The sequence below is a fragment of the Conger conger genome, chromosome 6, assembly GCF_963514075.1.
Source record: "Conger conger chromosome 6, fConCon1.1, whole genome shotgun sequence".
Taxonomy (NCBI): Eukaryota; Metazoa; Chordata; class Actinopteri; order Anguilliformes; family Congridae; genus Conger; species Conger conger.
Genome location: NC_083765.1, coordinates 11,653,509 through 11,673,375, shown reverse-complemented (window position 1 = coordinate 11,673,375; position 19,867 = coordinate 11,653,509). Strand labels below are relative to the sequence as shown.

The 19,867-nt window shown below is 42.3% G+C and overlaps 1 protein-coding gene across 1 annotated transcript in view; it reads left to right on the top strand.

Moving 5' to 3' along the window:
• Positions 1–1,683: 1,683 nt before the first annotated feature.
• pkd1l2a (polycystic kidney disease 1 like 2a) overlaps positions 1,684–19,867 on the top strand; it is a 35,998-nt gene continuing 17,814 nt past the window's right edge. The window contains exons 1-13 of the mRNA XM_061245231.1: positions 1,684–2,023; positions 3,928–4,086; positions 4,511–4,699; positions 5,527–5,637; positions 7,609–7,756; positions 8,206–8,435; positions 8,857–9,269; positions 11,031–11,188; positions 12,849–12,960; positions 15,162–15,294; positions 15,892–16,482; positions 18,559–18,704; positions 19,425–19,607. Of these exons, the coding sequence (XP_061101215.1) occupies positions 1,684–2,023; positions 3,928–4,086; positions 4,511–4,699; positions 5,527–5,637; positions 7,609–7,756; positions 8,206–8,435; positions 8,857–9,269; positions 11,031–11,188; positions 12,849–12,960; positions 15,162–15,294; positions 15,892–16,482; positions 18,559–18,704; positions 19,425–19,607 (2,913 nt within the window). The remainder of the gene's footprint in view (positions 2,024–3,927; positions 4,087–4,510; positions 4,700–5,526; positions 5,638–7,608; positions 7,757–8,205; positions 8,436–8,856; positions 9,270–11,030; positions 11,189–12,848; positions 12,961–15,161; positions 15,295–15,891; positions 16,483–18,558; positions 18,705–19,424; positions 19,608–19,867) is intronic.

Sequence of the window (19,867 nt, the reverse complement as noted above, 5' to 3'; positions counted from 1 at the left end):
CAACTAACCTGTAAGATGAGAGGACAGAATAATACATTCTGAAGGATAGCACAGAAACTGATTATATCCGTTAGAACAGTTAGGAAAGTCTCAAAAAGAGCAGCAATGACAATTCCACAAGCAATCATATGCAGAATTGACTCCAATAGGAGAATAATAGAGGCAACATTCCAAGATGCAAACCTCAGCTGCAGGACTCGAAAGGTCAGATTAGAATTTGGCAAAAAATACAGAGACAAGCCAGAAGAGTTCTGGAACAAAGTTCTGTGGATGGAGGAATCCAAAATATACCTTTACCAAAGCCAAAGGTGTGGAAAAAGGAGGGAACAGATCCAAAGCATACCCCCTCATCTGTGAAACAGGGAGGAGGTAGTGTAAAGGCTTAAGTATGCATGGCTGCTTCTGGAATAGGCTTGCTTGTTTTTATTGATGTAATGGAGGATGGCAGCAGTTGGATGAATTTGAAAGTGTGCAGACAGATTTTGTCTGGTAATGTACAGTACAAATAAATATCTCCAACCTCATCAGATGGCACTTCATCCTGCAGCAAGGCAATTACCCCAAACACACAAAGAAACTAAAGCATCCAGTAATGGGGAAATAGTGAAAAGAACTGGCCTAGTCAATCCCATGATTTATATTCAGTGGAGCATGCATTTGACTTCCTGAAGAGAAGAGCGAAGACAGAAAGCAAAGATCAACTGAAAGCAGCTGCAGTGAAGACTGTAAATGCATTTAGAAGGAAGATATCAAATGTTTGGTGATGTCACTAGGACGTAGACTTCATGAGGTTATTGCAGTTAAGGGCTATGCAACCACATCCATCCATCCATCCATTATCTTAACCCGCTTATCCTGAACAGGGTCGCAGGGGGGCTGGAGCCTATCCCAGCATACATTGGGCAAAAGGCAGGAATACACCCTGGACAGGTCGCCAGTCCATCGCAGGGCACACACACCATTCACTCACACACTCATACCTATGGGCAATTTAGACTCTCCAAACAGCCTAACCTGCATGTCTTGTATGAGGTTAATACCTCACAATGTACACTGGACATATAGGACTGTGGCTTTTGGGCTGGGAGTGCAGGCCTCATGTGACTAGACGTGTGGTAGTTTAGGCAATTATTTTGATATAAGATTCCTTTTAATCATTAAAACTGTTCGTTAATCGGAAATAAAATTATAACGAAGCATTGCAATGTAAGGTGCCTGCTTTGAATTCTTTTGATGTGGTTTTTACTTTTTTGGCTGAAAAAAAAACCTGACTGACTGCTTAGAGCGCTACTTAGTAGACATAGTCACTGGTGGTAGTCAACTGGAGCCCTTTTTTTATCTGCATGCAGCATGACATGGGCTTATCTCTCCCCACAGTTGGCCAGGAGCACTTCAATGGCAGCCTGTGGCAGGGGCAAAACCTACGGATATTTACTTATTGCTGGTCTCATTATTGCCCTCACAATGGGCTGCCACTCTGGCTGTTTGCTGTCAGGGATAATGTGTCCCATTGTAACCTCACAAAGAAGGCCAACCCATTGTTGGGAGACCAAATGGGCTGTTCGGTAAAAACTAAAAGTGGCTTTGAGCGGGTTGGCTGTGATGTCATTCTTCTTTAAAAGAGGGGTTTGAAGCGAGGGCACTGCCAGTGATTGCGCGCGTGTCTGAACCCGGGGTGCTGAGATGCACGTCCTTCTTCTTCTGAGGCTGCTTTCGGCTGTGGTGCTGTCTGCTAGCCTGTCCAATGCCACGGACAAACCCTTTACCGCTGCTGATCCTGCGGCCCCATTTTGTCCAGAGTACCAAGAGGCCTTCGATGATTCCTGCTACGAGTTTGTGAGGCTGCCGCGCACCTTTCTGGGTGCGCAGGGCTGGTGTGAGAGGGGCGGGGGGCACCTGCCGTTTGTCCTCAACGACGAGACTCAGCAGTTTCTGCAGAAGCACCTGGATCCGAGGCGGGACTGGTGGCTGGGTCTGGCACCCGGCTCACAGAACCTCACCTTGGACCCCACGGCTCCTGAAGGTAGGGTCCCTTCTCACTAAACATTCCCAGGGAGTTTGGGCAAATATTCCCAGCATGCAAATACACCAGGGTTCCTGCATGTCTCATGAACGCAACTTTGAAGTGATAAAAATGGCAAGCATTATGTAGTTGTATTTGTTCAGTTAAAAACTGTAATTACAGGTCATTTTGGAAGGTTAGTAAATCTTTATTTATGTTTTATTTACCGGTGACATTAATCAACATTTTCAGTTTCCACATCAATGTGCCAGAGTTAGCTAATGAGCTAATTTTCATCTGTAGTCCCTAACCTGCATATCTTTCGATTGCAGTAATGTTCAGCAAATCTACAATATCAATACAAATACTGTTCTGAATGTTCTTAAAATGTAATTAACACTTATACCCCATCATATTTCTAATAACTAAATGATAACCTTCAGAATGCAGGTTTATATCAAACATGCCTGAAATGTTTGTTTGTTTTTGTTTTTTTCTGTGACTTTAGTAGAACTTCTATGAAGCAATACATTTGTACATTTGGGGAACATTCTCTCCAGAATATCATCACGCAGTCAAATCGCGGAATCAAACAGGAATCTGCCCCAGTGTTCTTGAATTGTTTTAATGTTATGTGTTGACTGGGGGGTGGTCTAAAATGGTCCCATTTTAAAAAAGTGCTTGGAGGCTTTGAATGCTCCCAAAGAAATGTTTAATTGTGTGACAACAATGACCCTCTTGATTTGAAGTTGAACTAGCCGATTATTTATTTTCCGCTTGTTGATCTGTCAATATGTAGCAGTAGTCATATTAGACCCAAATAAACAGTGTGACCGCACTGGTGAACCAGGATGATTCATGGTCTTAGAACAATGTTAATGCTTCTTTCATGATCATTTATGCATTATGCACTTATTGTGAAGTTTGTTGTTGTTAAATTGTTGTACAGTTTGGTAACACTTTCTGTATGTGCTCCTTCATACAAGCCATATAAGCTAGCACATCATGAGTAATACAAAATACCTTCACAGGCATAACATATTCATAAAAGCCAATGTCAGTAACCACTAATAGGCATAAGGCATGTGCCACTTGGTTTAGCCATGCTACTATAATTTATATATTGCCGGTATATTTGCAGTGTTACCAAAGTGTTAAAAGTGTTTAAAATTACTTTTATGAAAATTGCTCTTGCTACTTAAATGATTTTTCTCTGAAAAAAAAAATGGTTTGAGAATGCCAAGCATTCACTAACAGTCAAACAAACCAGATTATCAACGGTTAAAAATAGCTCACAATTGGTCTCTGTGGACTTGAGACCATGCGATATGCTTTTATAAAGGCTGGACTGGTTGTTTTGTGAATGCTGACTATCTCCTGCTGCAGGTGGCCATCCCACTAGAGTAGTCACAGGGTCATCAATTAGCCTTTGTGTCTCGATCCATATGATTTAGTGAAACCTCCCTTTTATCTATCAAACAAAGAATAAGGTATCTTGCTTGTTTGTTACCATGGCTGCCAGTGCATCACAGCCAAGACTTCGCCTTTGCAGAGTTATCTCATAGCAGAACAGCTGTCTTTACCACCCTAACTGATATCTCTTAGCCAGACCAAGAAACAAAAGATCTTTTTTCCATGACCTAATACATATATGGAACAACCAATATATCTGAATAAAGGTTGTAACTCGCATAAATTTAATGATGGTTTGGGGAACAAATCATTCAAGTTATGGATGGAATGGTGCCACTGAAATGGGGTTAATACACGTGTGTTTTTTTACATGGGTACTATAGATCTTCTTTTAATAAAGATCCAGACATAGACCAACAGACAGACTACAGCCCTCTGTGGCCATTTCTGCATACTCTGTTGCCCCACAGGATTTTGGGTAAATTGACACATGGCTTGGTGTGAATCTGCAGGCCCCCTCTCCTGGCTCGATGGCTCAGATGTGAGTTATGCTAACTGGGTGAGGGACCCTCCGGAGGGTGCTGGGTGTGGCCACATCCTGAGGGACTCCGGCTTCCAATGGGAGGCATCTGACAACTGCAGCCAAGAACTCTACTTCATCTGCGAGTTTGGTATGTGTGTGTGTGTGTGTGCGTGCGTACGTGCATGCGTGTGTGCATGTGTCTGTGTGTGTTTGTGAGTGCACGTGTGTTTGTGCTTGTACAAATACACTATATGCATGCAAAAGCCTCTATGTGCCATTGACAATACTGTGTTTGCATGCTAAAGGGAGTACTTGTGTATGTGTGCATGACTTGGTGTTGAGGAGAGTGCTGATGCGTACTTAAATGCACAGGTGTCTGTTTGTGTGTGTGTGTAGCTTTTTTCTGCCAATTGATTAGTACGATCATTGGCATGGTTTTTAATCAAGAAAATTCAATGACAGCAGGTTGAGACCAATTTTCTGTTCAAAGGACAGTTTTGCGCTCCACTAATTCTCATCTCAGCAACTGGCACTGATGTGTGGTCTGACATGCTATCCCTGCTGTGCCCCAGAGTCTGGTCACGCCCTGGCCTGTGCGGACTACAACGCGACACTGCAGTGCGGGTCTGGGCAGGTTATTCGGATTGACGACGGCTTCTACGGCAGGAAGACCCGGCATTACTGCCAAGCGAACAGGAGGACCGCGCCCTCGCCCGCTCAGGAAGAGTGCAGCTGGGTGGATGTTGTGGACCGGGTAACAGGTGCTGCACAAAATCAACCGCCTCAGCTGCATGGTCTTATGCTGTGAAAATAAAAACAACATTAACCAACCCTTCTCTGACCACAGAGAGACGTTGCGAGTGGAGACTGTTTTTGCTCTTGAAATACTTGTGAAACACCTGTGCATGTACTTGTGTGCCAGATCCTTTTATTATTTTATTGACACATGTATGTACACAATGTTAGAATTTCATTTTTTTAGTTTATCTACAGTGGGCCAAAAAAAAACATAATGGGGTGCATAAGATCATTGTGATTGGCTGATATCTTCATACATTGGGCATTGTTGCCTGCTCCATTTCTAAAATACACAAGAGAGCTATTACTGCTGCATAGTAAACACCACTTAACACACTTGCGCTAAAGAGCTAAATGGACCAGGAAAGTGCAATGAAATCCCTTTTGAAATGGAATTCCATTAATTAAGTAGGCTTGCAGTGCAAATACAAAGATGACTTTGTGTGACACAAGCCACAACAGCCATACAGTCTCTGAAGAAAGGGCTTAAAATGCACTGCAATCCAAATACAGTTCACTAAATATTGACTGAGGGATTTCTGACAAGAGTTTGCTTGTGTTTTCAGATCATGTTGCTTGGGGTGGTGCAGATATTATTCATAACTGCTTGAATAGACTTTACTTTGAACACTGAATGATGTTCCCCCGCTTAATTCTAAAATTAGTGTTCTTCACGCGTGTCCACTTTATTGAAGTATCTGTGTTTTTGATCGTGGACACCCATTGTTTTGTGCTGATAAAAAGGAAGGAACCTCCTCTTGACCATTCCCTGACTGCTCTTTGTTCCCAGGACACTGCCATGGGCTCCAAGCTTGTCAGGTGGCCCTGGATGTGTCTTCGCTTGGAGAGCCCTGCCCAGGACTGGGAAGCTACCTGTCTGTGGAGTACCACTGCAAAGACGGTCAGACCCCACACGTATACCGTGACTTAAAACACTCAACACATATTCTGGAACTTTCTGTATGTCGTATGTCTCATGACACACAACCCACAACACTTGCAGAATATTCTGGGACATTCTAAACAGCCAGGGAAATTGCTAATTGGAGGGCATCTGTTCAAGCAATTTTATCAGCTGATAAAAAGAAAACATAGGCATGTGAAACATTTAAATGATCTTTTTATTATTTATAGTGGAATTACTTGTTTTGCCTGTTAGCCCCAGTGTTTAATACCCTATATGGGTATGGTAAATGTGAAGGCAATATGAATTATTTAAAAAATACTGCCCTTGTTTTTTCAAATGATTAACTGAAATTAGCTGAAAACACAATATTTCTGGAAAAAGCTGCTCAGCCAGCATCCTACAATGCATCCAGTACATTTAGACCTATATCTTCATTGGCATTCAGGTTTTTACTTTGAGAGTATTTTAACATGTCTTTTTAATGGACTTCCTTCTTGGATGTTTATTGAAAAGCTAGATGGCTGCTGGAATAGTAGAGCCAGATTGGTATGTCGTATGTGCCTTACAATTAATGTTACTATTGATAAATTCTGAAATGTGGAAAAGTATTAATGATAAACTTTGTATATGCAGTGACAATCAGTGATAACCTGAGCCACTGCAGGGGAAGTAAATATGAGTTATGCAATGACAGACAACATGGTGGAAATAATATTGTCCATTCTGTCACAGAAAGGTAGAATGACAGAATACACATGTATCCACAGTGACTTACAATGTAGGAGAAACAGAAGTGATTCCACCTGATGAATATAAATAGGCACAAACCTGGCCAAAAAAAATCCCAGAGCCAGCAAATAAAGATGCAACATCACACGATCACAAGTACTGTGAACCAAGAACTAAAAAGAAATGTTCGGAATACATACAAGCAACATCCATTACAAGCTTTAATAAGAAAAATACACTGTAAAGCCACAGGAATACAACCTAAAACCAATAAAACTGAACTTGATTTGGTAAGATAAGAGCAGTAGGTGGGGGGGGAGGCGAGCCAAGACGCTCTCTGAAAATGTATTCAACACGTGTTCCTGTTCCTCTTATCACTCCAGTGTTCCTTATTTAATGGATCCTGTTATGATAAGCTTGTTAAGTTGCTCTTTGTGGCAATAAAAGTATATTTTACACAAGGTTGTAAAAAAATGAACAGGTTTAACATGCCTGTTGTGGGTCACACACCGCTGTTTGGGTTTGGCCAAGCTCAGCGAAGGGCAGTGGTCACTGAATGTACTTTAGACAGACTATCTGTGCTGTGCTACGTGTCTGTGTTGGTGAGTCCCAGCACATACTCTGACTTCCCCTCCCCCCGGAACTGACTGGCCTACCTCAAAAAATGTTCGCTGACAGTCAGGCATAGAGGGGAAATGGTTGAACTTGCTTTGTAACAATTACAAGGGGTTCATTTGTTAAAGTTGGTCAGTTGGGGTTCGTCACAAGTAAACTCAGATGCTAATTCAATTCTAATCCAGGCCATCCTGGTGCATTGTTGTGAGAAAAAAATCAATAAACTATGCACAATTGTTCTACACAACCATACTGCCTGTATTGATAATGCAGGTACGGCATATGCAGGCACAGGTGCACTGCCATGTTTACATTTACATGAATGGCATTTGGCAGATGCTCTTATCCAAAGCGACTTATAGTTGATTAGACTAAGCAGGAGACAATCCTCCCCTGGAGCAATGCAGGGTTAAGGGCCTTGCTTAAGGGCCTGACAGCTGTGCGGATCTTATTGTGGCTACACCGGGGATCGAACCACCGACCTTGCCGACTTTGCATGTACCTTAACCACGACGCTACGGGCCGCCCCTTATGTTCAGATAAAGCTGCTGTAGTGATAAGGCTGCAGTTTAATGGAGTGAAATAATGTCTGATGTCATTGTGACCGTCTGTTGCTGGCAGGTCTCCATCTGCTGATGAGCAAGCTGGCTGCCGTTTTTGACAATGTCACAATCACGGTAAAGTGGCTGCTCCACCCTTTCCAGGGTAATCTCACCTGCACCCTCAGCGCAGGGGACGGGCACACTGTCGACCCCTACAGTCCAGAGAAGTGAGTTGCACCATTCTGTCTGACACCGCCGCCGGTTTTACGGTTTTACTGGGAGTCCAACCACGATGGGTCATGAAATGGGAGCACTACCATGTTGCCCATGGGGGTGGGTTTTAGGATGCGGGCTTGTCCATGTCTCCTCAACGGCTGCCCACTATGGTCAGCCAGGTATCTGTACCTGCATTCTGCTTGTGAAGGAGTATACGTGCATGTATGTGCTCTCCTGAACCAATGAAATGGCTGCAGCAATAAGCCTGGAGAAAATATACAATTACACACTCCAATTTGGGGGAAAACAAAACTTTGAACAGTTTAAATTGCATGCGAATTATGTCATTCTTATTAAACATGGGCAAGTTGTGACAACAGTCAGTAATACATATTTATTTGTGTCACATGTGGTGAGTCCCTGGGTGTAATATAGGATGTTCATTTTGTTTTATGTTCAGGTCAGAAAGCAGCATTGTTCACAAGTATAACCGGCCTGGTATTTTCACTGTCGGGGTGGAGTGCACCACCAGTGAGTGGCATGTGACCGCCCAGAAAACCATAACCATTCAAGAGCCAATTGGCGAGTTTGGTGTCATCAGGTGCTACAATTTGAACCAATCAGGGGACAGCACAAACTGCAAGGCCCTTTATGGCAGCACGTTGAACATCCAAGTGGAGGTGGAAGCAGGTAGGCACCAATATTTGTTGTTGGTTATGAAATGATTAAATTAATGAGTTTCCGTGACATGTGAGAAGAATTGTCATATCTAACCATTCTGAAAAAGAAGAGACAGTTGTTTTAGCAGGTTGTGAAGCTCTTGTAGTTATGATAACTGGCAACAAAAAGTAACAAAAAGCCATAAGCAGTACCTTTGTTCAAAGACCTTTGATCAGGCTCTATAAGTTTAGATGACCACTTACCTAGAAAATTGGGGAACCACCAGTCAGTCATAGGAAATCCCATTATATTGCAGGCTCGCAAAAGAAGCACAAAACCATACAAAATAATTTTATATGAGGTAATGATAAAGATACATAGATTCATGTACAGGAATGAAACCCTTTAATAATACACCTTAATAAAAATCCCATATAACTTGCTGTTCTAGGGACCAACATCACCTACAAAGTGCAGAGCGGAAAGATGATCCTGGCCCAGGTGGCAGCCGAGCGGGGGATACAGCCTGAGAACATCACAGTGGACCAGGCCGCCCAGCTGCAGCTGGGACCCGGCTGCCACCAGCTCACCCTCCTGGCCTCCAACCAGGTCAGCGCTGTGGACATCTCCACGGGGATTCTCGCCTGCTTCCTGGAGCCCGTGGAGGGACTGGAGGCCTGGGTGGTGTCGTCGGGGGAGGAGCTGTGTGCAGGGTCCGCGCTCCGGGTCAGCGTGTCGCTGGCCCACGGGTCCCCCGTGCAGGTGCTCTTCCGCGTATCCGACGGCAACGGCAGCGTCTACGAGACGAGGGAGACGATGAACAGCAGCCTCCAAGAGTTTGGAATCGCAGTCGATGCCCAAGGTGTCTGTCTGTCCACTTTATGCTCAAATGGGATACACGATTATTTTAAGTATACATTAACCGAGCACTTTATTAGGAAAGATTTTACTTTATTACACCTACTTATTCATGCGATTATCTACTCAGCCAATTGTGTGGCAGCAGTGCAATGCATACAATCATGTAGACATGGCTCAGGGGTTTCAGTTAATGTTCACATCAACCATCATAATGGGGAAAAAATGTGATCTCAGTGACTTTGACCGTGGAATGATTGTTGGTGGCAGACAGGGTGGTTTGAGTACCTTCTGCGATTTTCATGCACACTAGTCTCTAGAGTTAGCAAAGAGTGGTGCAAAAAACAAAAACTAGTGGATAGTGGATAGGCTACAGCAGTAGAAGTCTAAAAAATAAGTCGAATAAATTGCTTGGTGAGTGTATTAATGTAAGTGAAAGTATATGGTGTCTATATAGCGCCTTTATCCAAAGCACTGAACAATTGATGCTTCTCATTCACACACCGATGCTGATTGGCTGCCATGCAAGGCGCCAACCAGCTTATCAGGAGCATTTAGGGGTTAGGTGTCTTGCTGATGGACACTTCGACACACCCAGGGCGGGATCAAACTGACAACCCTCCAACTGCCAGCTCTTACCTCCTGAGCCAATATCGCCTGTGCTGATGTCGCCCTGAGATATACAGTATAAGTGTTTCCAGATTTTATGATAGTGACTGATAACAGTATATCAATTCTAATTAAAAACTGTTTCATATTTTGCACATCATTATTCTAAATTATTATTGGCAACTTTTGATTTTTGACACGGCATATGTTTTTATATTTTATTTGCATGGACAAATGAGTATAAGTGCTCTTTTTCAATTGCAGCTGACAGGTTGATGGATATTTACATGAAATATTTTCAAACTGCAACACTCCAAGTGAATGTCCAAGCAACAAACGGAATTTCAGAGATGAACTTGGATGTTGGAAACTTAACTGTGGCTTGCAACAGTTCTCAAATCAATGAGGTGAGATTAGCCAGTGTGGCTATTGAACATGCTCTTTTCGATATAATGAAATCATTAGTGATTTCTACACAGGTCGGTCTGATTATTCACAAATAATTATTTCATATTTTGTGCTACTCCATCTCCCTTCTAAACCCCACCTTATCTGCCATTTTATTTATCACATGTTCCAATTCATGTTTTTGTTCTATTTTTCTTGATGTATGCCATGATGTTTGCAATGTCATCTTGCATAAACTTTAGTTTAGTGCAATAAAATTACAAAGAAAATTACAGTCACGACACATCCAATCTAATGTTGATGATCCCCGAAAATTGGTGGTTTGTTTTCCATAATTATTATAGCACCATCCCTATCTCACAGTACAGTTCACAGTAACTACAGTTTTTGTGTGTTTCACCTATAATGGACCGCTTGTAAAGAAGCATGTGTCTCCTATGGTGTTTTTTTCTTACACCTTCAATTATGTTTCACATAATTTTTTGGTAATCCTTGCTGGAGCATGATGCCTTTTTATTCTTACGGCACACATACAGTAGTAAATACACTATCGTGGACAAGTAATGAAGAAATAGCTGTATGTGTGGTGTGGTGGTCACACTATTGGTAATATGTGCCACAGTTGATTCAACATTTATTTAAAACTCTGCTTACGCCATTTAACTTTGTAATGACACCCTTTTTCATACTTCCCAACAAATACAAATATTTCAGATCACCTCACATGCTAAAGATATTTTCTGTTGACAGACTGATGAACATGCCAGATACCCTCGGGCCAAATCAAATGACAAAACGAAAATCAAAATGACGCCAGACAATCCCACCATTGGTGACTCTGTCACACTCGAGGTGAAAGACCTGCAAGGAAGCAGTGGGGATTACACCTTCGAGTGGGACTGCAGTAAGTGAGGTTTTTAAAAAATATTACATTTATATGCAGTCTAACTATTATACAAGTGTCTGCTATTTAAGTTTTCACCTCATCAAAAAGTACCTCATCCAGACTGGATCTAATGTCATATTTCAGTATGGGATGAATCCCATACTGAACCAAAATGCATTAAGCTCATTTGAACATACAGTATCTTTTACAGAAAGTGGAAGCGTGGATAATAGTTAGCAGTACAGTTAGATAGCTGGTATCATGGTAGAATTGCAATTCATACTACAGCTGTCATGCTTACATAGGCATTTGTGTTCAATTGAGTATTATGGTAATGTGATGAAATGAATTATGTCACGGGCATTGTTGGTTTGATTTTGTTCTGAACACTTCTGAACAAGACTTATAATAATGCATGTCTTTCCTCTGTTCTATCTCTCACCATAGCTGGCGCATGCAAAAAACAGGGCAAATGTAAGACTGAATTGGATTCAGATTCGGACAAACTGACAATTAGCACGGCCTGCATGCCGGACACATTTGCCGTCGCTAAATATCATGTGGAAGCATCCAAAAAATCCAAAAAATCCCAAAAAAAGGGTCCAAAGGAAGACACTGGGAAAGCATCCAAATGTGTAATTGTAACTCCAAAGAATGACTTGAAAATAAGTATAAGGTAAGAACTGCATGAAAAATGTAGCTTTGCCAAACTGCTAGGCTGGCAGTGTAATATCGATTCTGGAATGTGGCTTATAGAGTTATAGTGCCATGAAAAATTATTGGCCCCTTCCTGATTTTCTTTACTTTTTTATATTTTTTTAGTGGGGGGGGGGGGGGTTGCCTTCAGTCATGAATGAACTAAAGCAATGTATGCTTTACATGTATTCAAAGGGCTGCAATTCCTACATGTAAATACCTGCATATTAAAGCAACCAATCTGCACTTTAAGCTCATATTCATTATTTAACTTCAAGTCCAATGTGTTGGAATACAGAGGCAAAACAACAAAAACTTGAGTCACTGTCCAAACACTTATGGGCTGCACTATTTCCCCACACCCTACGAAGACATTCAATGTGCCAAACATGAATTTTTGGAATTGCGGGTGTGGGCTCTGCTTTATATGAAAAATACCATTAGTAGGCAGGTAGTTCCATTCACTGGTTGTGTAATTACCTGTAGCCATTAAGATGTTCATTTTACTTAGTTTGCATTCACACCACCATACCATCAGAAGGCCACAATTTGTCCTGCAAATGTTATGTATGTCCATTCGGTCTGTATGACTTGTTCGAGATTGTGAATGTGAATATGAATGTGCTGATGTTGGCATTCAGGTAAATGTGTTTTCATCATCTATAGGTTTAGTAATATATTTTGCATTTAGCTATGATTTGACTCTTCTAACTAAAATATCAACTAAAATATCTGGTAATAAAACTAGAAGTGCTGTCTGGGTCTGTTTCGCGCCTGCAGGCAGGTGTCCTGGAAAGTTAATGTTATAATGTATTTTTGTAAGCTGACCTTCACACAATATTGTATGTGATCAGACCCAGGTCACCAAGTCTGGTCATCCAATTTCCTTAATGTGATATATCCATTATACAATTGATGCACATGAGATTGTTTGACAGTACACAGATCAGTGTCAGCCCTGAAAGCGGACATTCATTTCTCTGCAGCTGTTCTGCCTGCAACCCAGTAAACGTCAATCAAGACCTTCACCTACAACTGGCCTGTCCAGGCTGCCAGACTATAAAATGGTACATAGAGGAGAGCTCAAAAAAAAAAGATGTAAGTTACTTGTCTTACTATCAGATATAATTCCTCTTCAACTAATGGTATTATGCATGCTATTTTTTGCCATCTTCTTCATCTTCATATTATTAGCAAGCATAATTTAATTTGACCATTAACACAATGTTCATATTCACAAAATAAATTTTGCACAACAAATTGCAGAGTGCCTAGTCATGTGGCATGGAGGGCCCAGAGTATGCAGGCTTACATTCCAACCTACCGTATCACTACACCAGCTGATTTAATTACTTAACGCACCCCCAACCAGAGAGGAGGGGACAACCGGGTGAAATCAGCTGGTGTAGTGATTAGTGTATGTCTTAGTGGTTGAGATGAAAACCTGAAATATACAGTGGGAGCAATAATTATTTGATCCCTTGCTGATTTTGTAGGTTTTCCCACTTACAAGGAATGGGACTGTGTAGAATTTTAATCATAGGTACATTTTAACATTGAACAATATCGCAAAATAATCCACAATAATAACATCATATACATTTTATAAATTTCATATCATATTTTCACATGAAATAAGTATTTGATCCATAGAACAATAGGACTTAATACTTGGTGGAGAAACCTTTGTTGGTAAGCACAGAGGTCAGACTGTTGTAGTTTTTCACCAGGTTTGCACAGATCTTGGGAGAGATTTTGGTCCACTCCTCTTTGCAGATCCTTTCCAAATCCTTAAGGTTCTGAGGCTGTCGCTTGGCAACTCGCAGCTTCAGCTCCCTCCACAGATTTTTGATGGAATTTAGGTATGGAGACTGGCTAGGCCACTCCAGGACCTTAATATGCTTCTTTTTGAGCCACTCCTTTGTTGCCTTGGCCATATGTTTTGGGTCATTGTCATGTTGGAAGACCCATCCACAACCCATTTTCAGTGCTCTCACTGAGGGAAGGAGGTTGTCGCCCAAAATTTCCTGGTACATGGCCCCATTCATCCTCCCCTCAATACGGTGAAGTCGTCCTGTCCCCTTAGCTGAGAAACACCCCCAAAGCATAAGGTTTCCACCTCCAGTGTTCTTGGGGATGTACTCAGCATTTCTCTTCCTCCAAACACCGCGAGTCGAGTTGATGCCAAATAGCTCTATTTTGGTCTCATCTGACCACATCACCTTCTCCCAAGCCTCCTCTGGATCATCCAGGTGTTCTTTGGCAAACTTGAGACAGGCCTGTACATGTGCCTTCTTCAGCAGAGGAACCTTACGAGCGCAGCAGGATTTTAATCCTTCACGGTGTAGTGTGTTACTGATGGTTCTCTTCGTGACTGTGGTCCCAACTGCCTTCTGGTCATTAACAAGCTCCTCCTGTGTAGTACTGGGCTGATCCCTGACCTTTCTCATAATCATTGATATCCCACGAGGCGAGATCTTGCATGGAGCCCCAGACCGAGGGAGATTGGCAGTGACTTTGTGTTTCTTCCATTTTCTAATAATTGTTCCAACAGTTTTTAACTTCTCACCAAGCTGCTTGCTTATTTTCTTGTAGCCCATCCCAGCCTTGTGCAGGTCTACAATTTTGTCCCTGATGTCCTTAGACAGCTCCTTTGTCTTGGCCATGGTGGAAACATTGGATTGTGTGGACAGGTGTCTTTTATACAGCTCCATAACGATTTAACGAGTTGACACAGGTGTTTTGGGTAATGAGTTGAGATCAGGAGTGCTTCTCAATGGAAAACTAACTGGTCTGTGGGAGCCAGAATTATTGCTATTGTAGGGGATCAAATACTTATTTCATGCAAAAATACGATAATAAATTTATAAAAATCTATATGATATTGCGGATTATTGTGTGATATTCTGTCTCTCAATGTTAAAATGTACCTATGATTAAAATTCTACACAGTTCCATTCTTTGTAAACGGGCAAACCAACAAAATCAGCAAGGGATCAAATAATTATTGCTCCCACTGTATAAGCTGCTTCTTTTTATAGCACAGACTATGGCTAAGCTTCTATAGACAGGAGTCGGAGGAAGACCTTTCATCTGCATATTTATCATAAAATCCATGGCTGCCAGAGGAACTGATAGGGGTCAATAGATAACGATCAACACAAACCTTTCTGTAAAATGGTAAAACACATATTACCATGAATTAAAAGCCGATTTTATAATTTCATGTTTTGATGTCAAATTCAAATGTCTTATTCCACTCTACTGTCCCAATATTTTTGGGGGGCTTAATCTTTCAGGATAAGTTGAAGGCGTGTTACAACAAGCAAATGCCTGCGGATCTAAAACTGAAAGCAACAGCTGTCAGCAGCCTGCAAGTGCCCAAGAAAGAGCTGAAAGCTGCCAAAGCCAATATCAAATATGTGGCCCTAGGTGAGGCTATGTATACTTACATTTTTCTAATCTAATTGCAGCTCGATTCAAAACTTTTGAATTAAATATTCATATACATTTGCTGAACTTGAAAATATTATGAAGTTATTTTCGCTCAGGTCAAAAGTGTTGGCCCCACCTTTGGTTCATACCTTTTCCAGAATGTTAACAAAGCGACATACACTAAGCAACCTGAGCTAATATAAATAAATAAATAAATTTAAAATAAAAAAACCTTACACTGCTTCTCTCTGAGAACTGATGATCTGTGGATGCCTGCCATGTTTTTTAGGGGGACTGGTGCTAACATGAATAATCCTGCTTTTACCATTTAATTAGCATTTAAAAAATGGAAAATGGCTTAGTTTTTCCTGAAATGCATTATTATGAATTATTGTGAAATAGCAATGGAAATAGTAACTTAACCTTTCCAGCCCAACATAAAATGGCTCCACCCAAATCCCAAGGGAAGATTGGAAAAGTTGATAAAATTTAGTTGGGTTTTAATAGGGGTTTAGATAGATTTTATGGTAGCTATGCATGGGACTGAAAGGGTTAAGTATGTGACATTGACATATTACTGTTTCTCTCCTCCAGGCATAGCCAACGGGAAGTCCGGATCTGCCAGCTACATCATTGACCTGAATCGTGGCTCCAATCCCGGCTCCAATCCAGGCTCCAATCCCGGCTCCAATCCCGGCTCCAATCCCGGATCCAATCCCGGATCCAATCCCGGATCCAATCCCGGCTCCAATCCTGGCTCCAATCCCGGCTCCAATCCCGGATCCAATCCCGGCTCCAATCCAGGCTCCAATCCAGGCTCCAATCCCGGCTCCAATCCCGGATCCAATCCCGGATCCAATCCCGGTTCCAATCCCGGATCCAATCCCGGATCCAATCCCGGCTCCAATCCCGGATCCAATCCCGGATCTAATCCAGGCTCCAATCCCGGCTCCAATCCCGGCTCCAATCCCGGATCCAATCCCGGATCCAATCCCGGCTCCAATCCAGGCTCCAATCCCGGCTCCAATCCCGGATCCAATCCCGGCTCCAATCCTCTTGGCCCCCTCATCTGTAACATCTCCCCTTTGAAGGGGTCCATTCTGACGCCCTTCACTGTGCACTGCTCCATACCCATGCCATTCTGCTCAACCAACCCCTGCACGTACTGCCTCAGCAGTGGGAACGGTGAGGGCCTCTTTGTTCTTCTATCAGTACGATTGACTGCATTCATTCAGCAAAGACATTGTCCATGTCTTACAGTGACAGTGGGCGAAAAAGTGGCATGAAAAATATATATAAGAGCAGCAATAGAAATGAATAGGTAAAACTGGTCAACTGACTCAGCTATACTGAAATTGATGAACAAGTGCTATGTTGGTAGCAGCCACCTTCCAAGATGAAGTCTTACAGAATGTTATTTTAATGCAGGGGTCTGCAAACATTGTCCTGGCCCTGGGTCCTGTTTCAGAAAGTAGTAGAAAGTAACTGCACTGAGTAAAACTCGGAACAGCTTTTTTTTACTTCAGTCCATGTTCCAGATTTGGGAGGGTTCTGGGTTTTACTCAGTGCAGTTATCCAGCTAACTCTGTTATCCTGCTTCATGATGCAGATTCATGACATGATTCTGGGTCTAAGCTGTGTTGGGGTGAGGATTAAGTAAAATGTGTTTAAAACAGCAATTTATGAATACAGCAGTTTTAACACCTCACTTAACCAACATGTTAAATATAATGATTCGGTAATATTTATCAAAAATATCAATTATCAATTAAACCTGCAAGCAGGCAGGGTTGAGGGGGCCAAATAGTCCAGCAGGGCAGGGTTGCCATGGCAACTTGATCGGATCGTGTTAGAAGTTTTGCCGTAAGCACTGATATCAAGCTTTATGTCAATTAACTAAAGATTTGCTTTAACTTACATATGACCTTGTGTCCTGTTTAGATCATTGGCCTTTGATTTGACTGTTATAGATGAATGTTTTTGAAAATCAAAAATGCATCCGAGAAGTGTTATGAGGGTTGGTCTGAAGATGATCTGAAGTTTGGTGAAGATTAGACAAAATATCTTGGTGTTGAAATGCTGTTAAACATTTTGATGAAGTCCAATATGGCAGCAACATCAATTAAGTTGAGACAGGTTGCCATGTCTCAGCTTACATAGAATCAGTTTTGTTAAGGAAAACACATCAACAAGTTGTTTTTGCATATTGCAGTGCCCCCAGTGGTCAAATGACACAATTTTTTCCAAAATCCAAAAATCCAAATACCGAGTTTGGTATCAACACGTGATAGCGTTGCTGAGATATGCCCTCACTTATGTTTGGCAGCTTCACTGCAAATTTCGATTGGCTGTACTGAACAAACGATTTTGAAAATAAAAAAATCCATCTGATAACTTTTGTGAGGCAAATTTGGTGAAGATTGGGGAAATTTTGCAGTAAACCTTTTGATAAAATCCAATATCGTGACCATATCAAATGGGTTGACATGAAAAGTTGCTATGTTTCGGCCTTACCCGACCTCTCACGGTATCACCTGAGACATGAGAACATTTTTTTTTATTTTATCAAATACATCATCAGTTATTAGGCAAAACACATTTTTGCTTACTGCATACATCAAAGCAGTGCAAAAAGTTATGGCCTCACTTCCTGTTTGCCGACTTTGCCGCCATTACTGATTGACTGTAATGGATGTCTCTCTCTTGGGGTCTCCCAAGATACAACCACACACAATCATTCTTTTTTAAGGCAAACACGTCAACATTATTGGGCAACATTATTGTGTTTTTACTTATTGCGGCGCTCCCCAGTGGTCAAATGACTCACGTTTTTGCACGTCCTCAGGAAGGGGTATTGAGTCTATGTACCAAGTTTGGCGTCGATACATGAGCTCACTTCCTGTTTGGTGATTTTGGCACCAAAAAAGCCAGGTCTGTCTTAATGTGGGATGTCTGCTAGGCCACTCCCATTGAGACAGACAGACACACACACACACACACACAGGCACATACACAGGCACATACATTCACACCTCAGAAGGCTGACACACCCCCAGTTCTGTCTCCCTGATTATAATCTCTAGACTGCTTTAGCCTGGTCTTTTGAAGTACCCTATGGTGAAATTAATTGAGAATTAGTTCTATATTGACTGGGTACTGAATTTCAGGTGAAAACAAAGAACAGCGTACCCTGTTGAGTTGAACCACAGTTGAGAATCCCAATAGTAATATTTTCTATTGTACTCCTGTCGTTTCTTTCAGGTAAAAATCTACACTGTGGAAATGATCCAGCCATGAAGTCACTCTTCCTCCCTCTCGGTGACAAGAACAATGACTATTGGCTGACTCTGTCTGTCATCATGGAAACCCAGTCAGGCCTGAGCAGCAGCTCCAACCTGTCTGCCCAGGTGTGCTATTGGGACATGGGTCACAATTCAAGGTCGTACCACAGTGAATTTACGGAGAACTGTCCGTGTTTTTGTTTCCTGTCTAAACATAAACAGATATTGAATCCCACCATCCACACACATCACATATCTCCCATAAATGGTAAATGGTTGGCATTTATATAGCGCCTTTATCCAAAACGCTGTACAATTGATGCTTCTCATTCACCCATTCATACACACACTCACACACTGACGGGGATTGGCTGCCATGCAAGGCACCGACCAGCTCGTCAGGAGCATTTAGGGGTTAGGTGTCTTGCTCAGGGACACTTTGACAGAGCCCAGGCGGGGGATTGAACCGGCAACCCTCCAACTGCCAGACGACTGCTCTTACTGCCTGAGCCAGCCCCATAGACCTGAATCTATTTATTAGTGTGCTCAAGCTGACAGCAGAATGGAGCTTTGGAGGCAATGCCCATGGAAGGGTCTCAGTCGGCAAGCTTTCTATCATCTTATCATTCAAGAGCAGCTTCTCTGGTCAGAGAGGCATCTGCAGTCTTCTTTGAATGTATTTAATTTAAATGGCATTTACCCCAATGTTGCTGCCTGCTTCTACTGACTATAACACTGATGGCTGGAGATATTCTCTTTGCCTAAACCTTTATGGACACATTGTTATCCAGGTTTCTCTGGATAAGGAATACAGGCCTGCGTCTTAATGTGTTGTGCTTTGTGCAGGTGACGGACACCAAGTCAAACTCCACCGTGCTGGACCTCCAGGCCCAGGTTTCACAGCAGGTGTCAATGCTGCAGCAGCAGGGGGAGCTCACTGGCTCAGCCCTGGCACAGATGTACCAGTCTGTGTCCGCCAAGCTCAACGAGGGGTCTGGGGGGGAGCAGGAGAAGAGCAACAGGATGGAGGTGTGTGTGTGTGTGTGTCTGCATGCTTGTGTGTGTGTGTGCATGCTTGTGTGTGTCTGCATGTGTACAGTATGTGTATGTGTATCTGCGTATGTATTGGTGTGTATGCTTGTGTGTGTGTGTGTGTGTGTGTGTGTGTGTGTGCATGCTTGTGTGTGTCTGCATGTGTACAGTATATGTGTGTTTGTGTGCATGCTTGTGTGTGTCTGCATGTGTACAGTATGTGTGTGTGTGTGTGCATGCTTATGTGTGTCTGCATG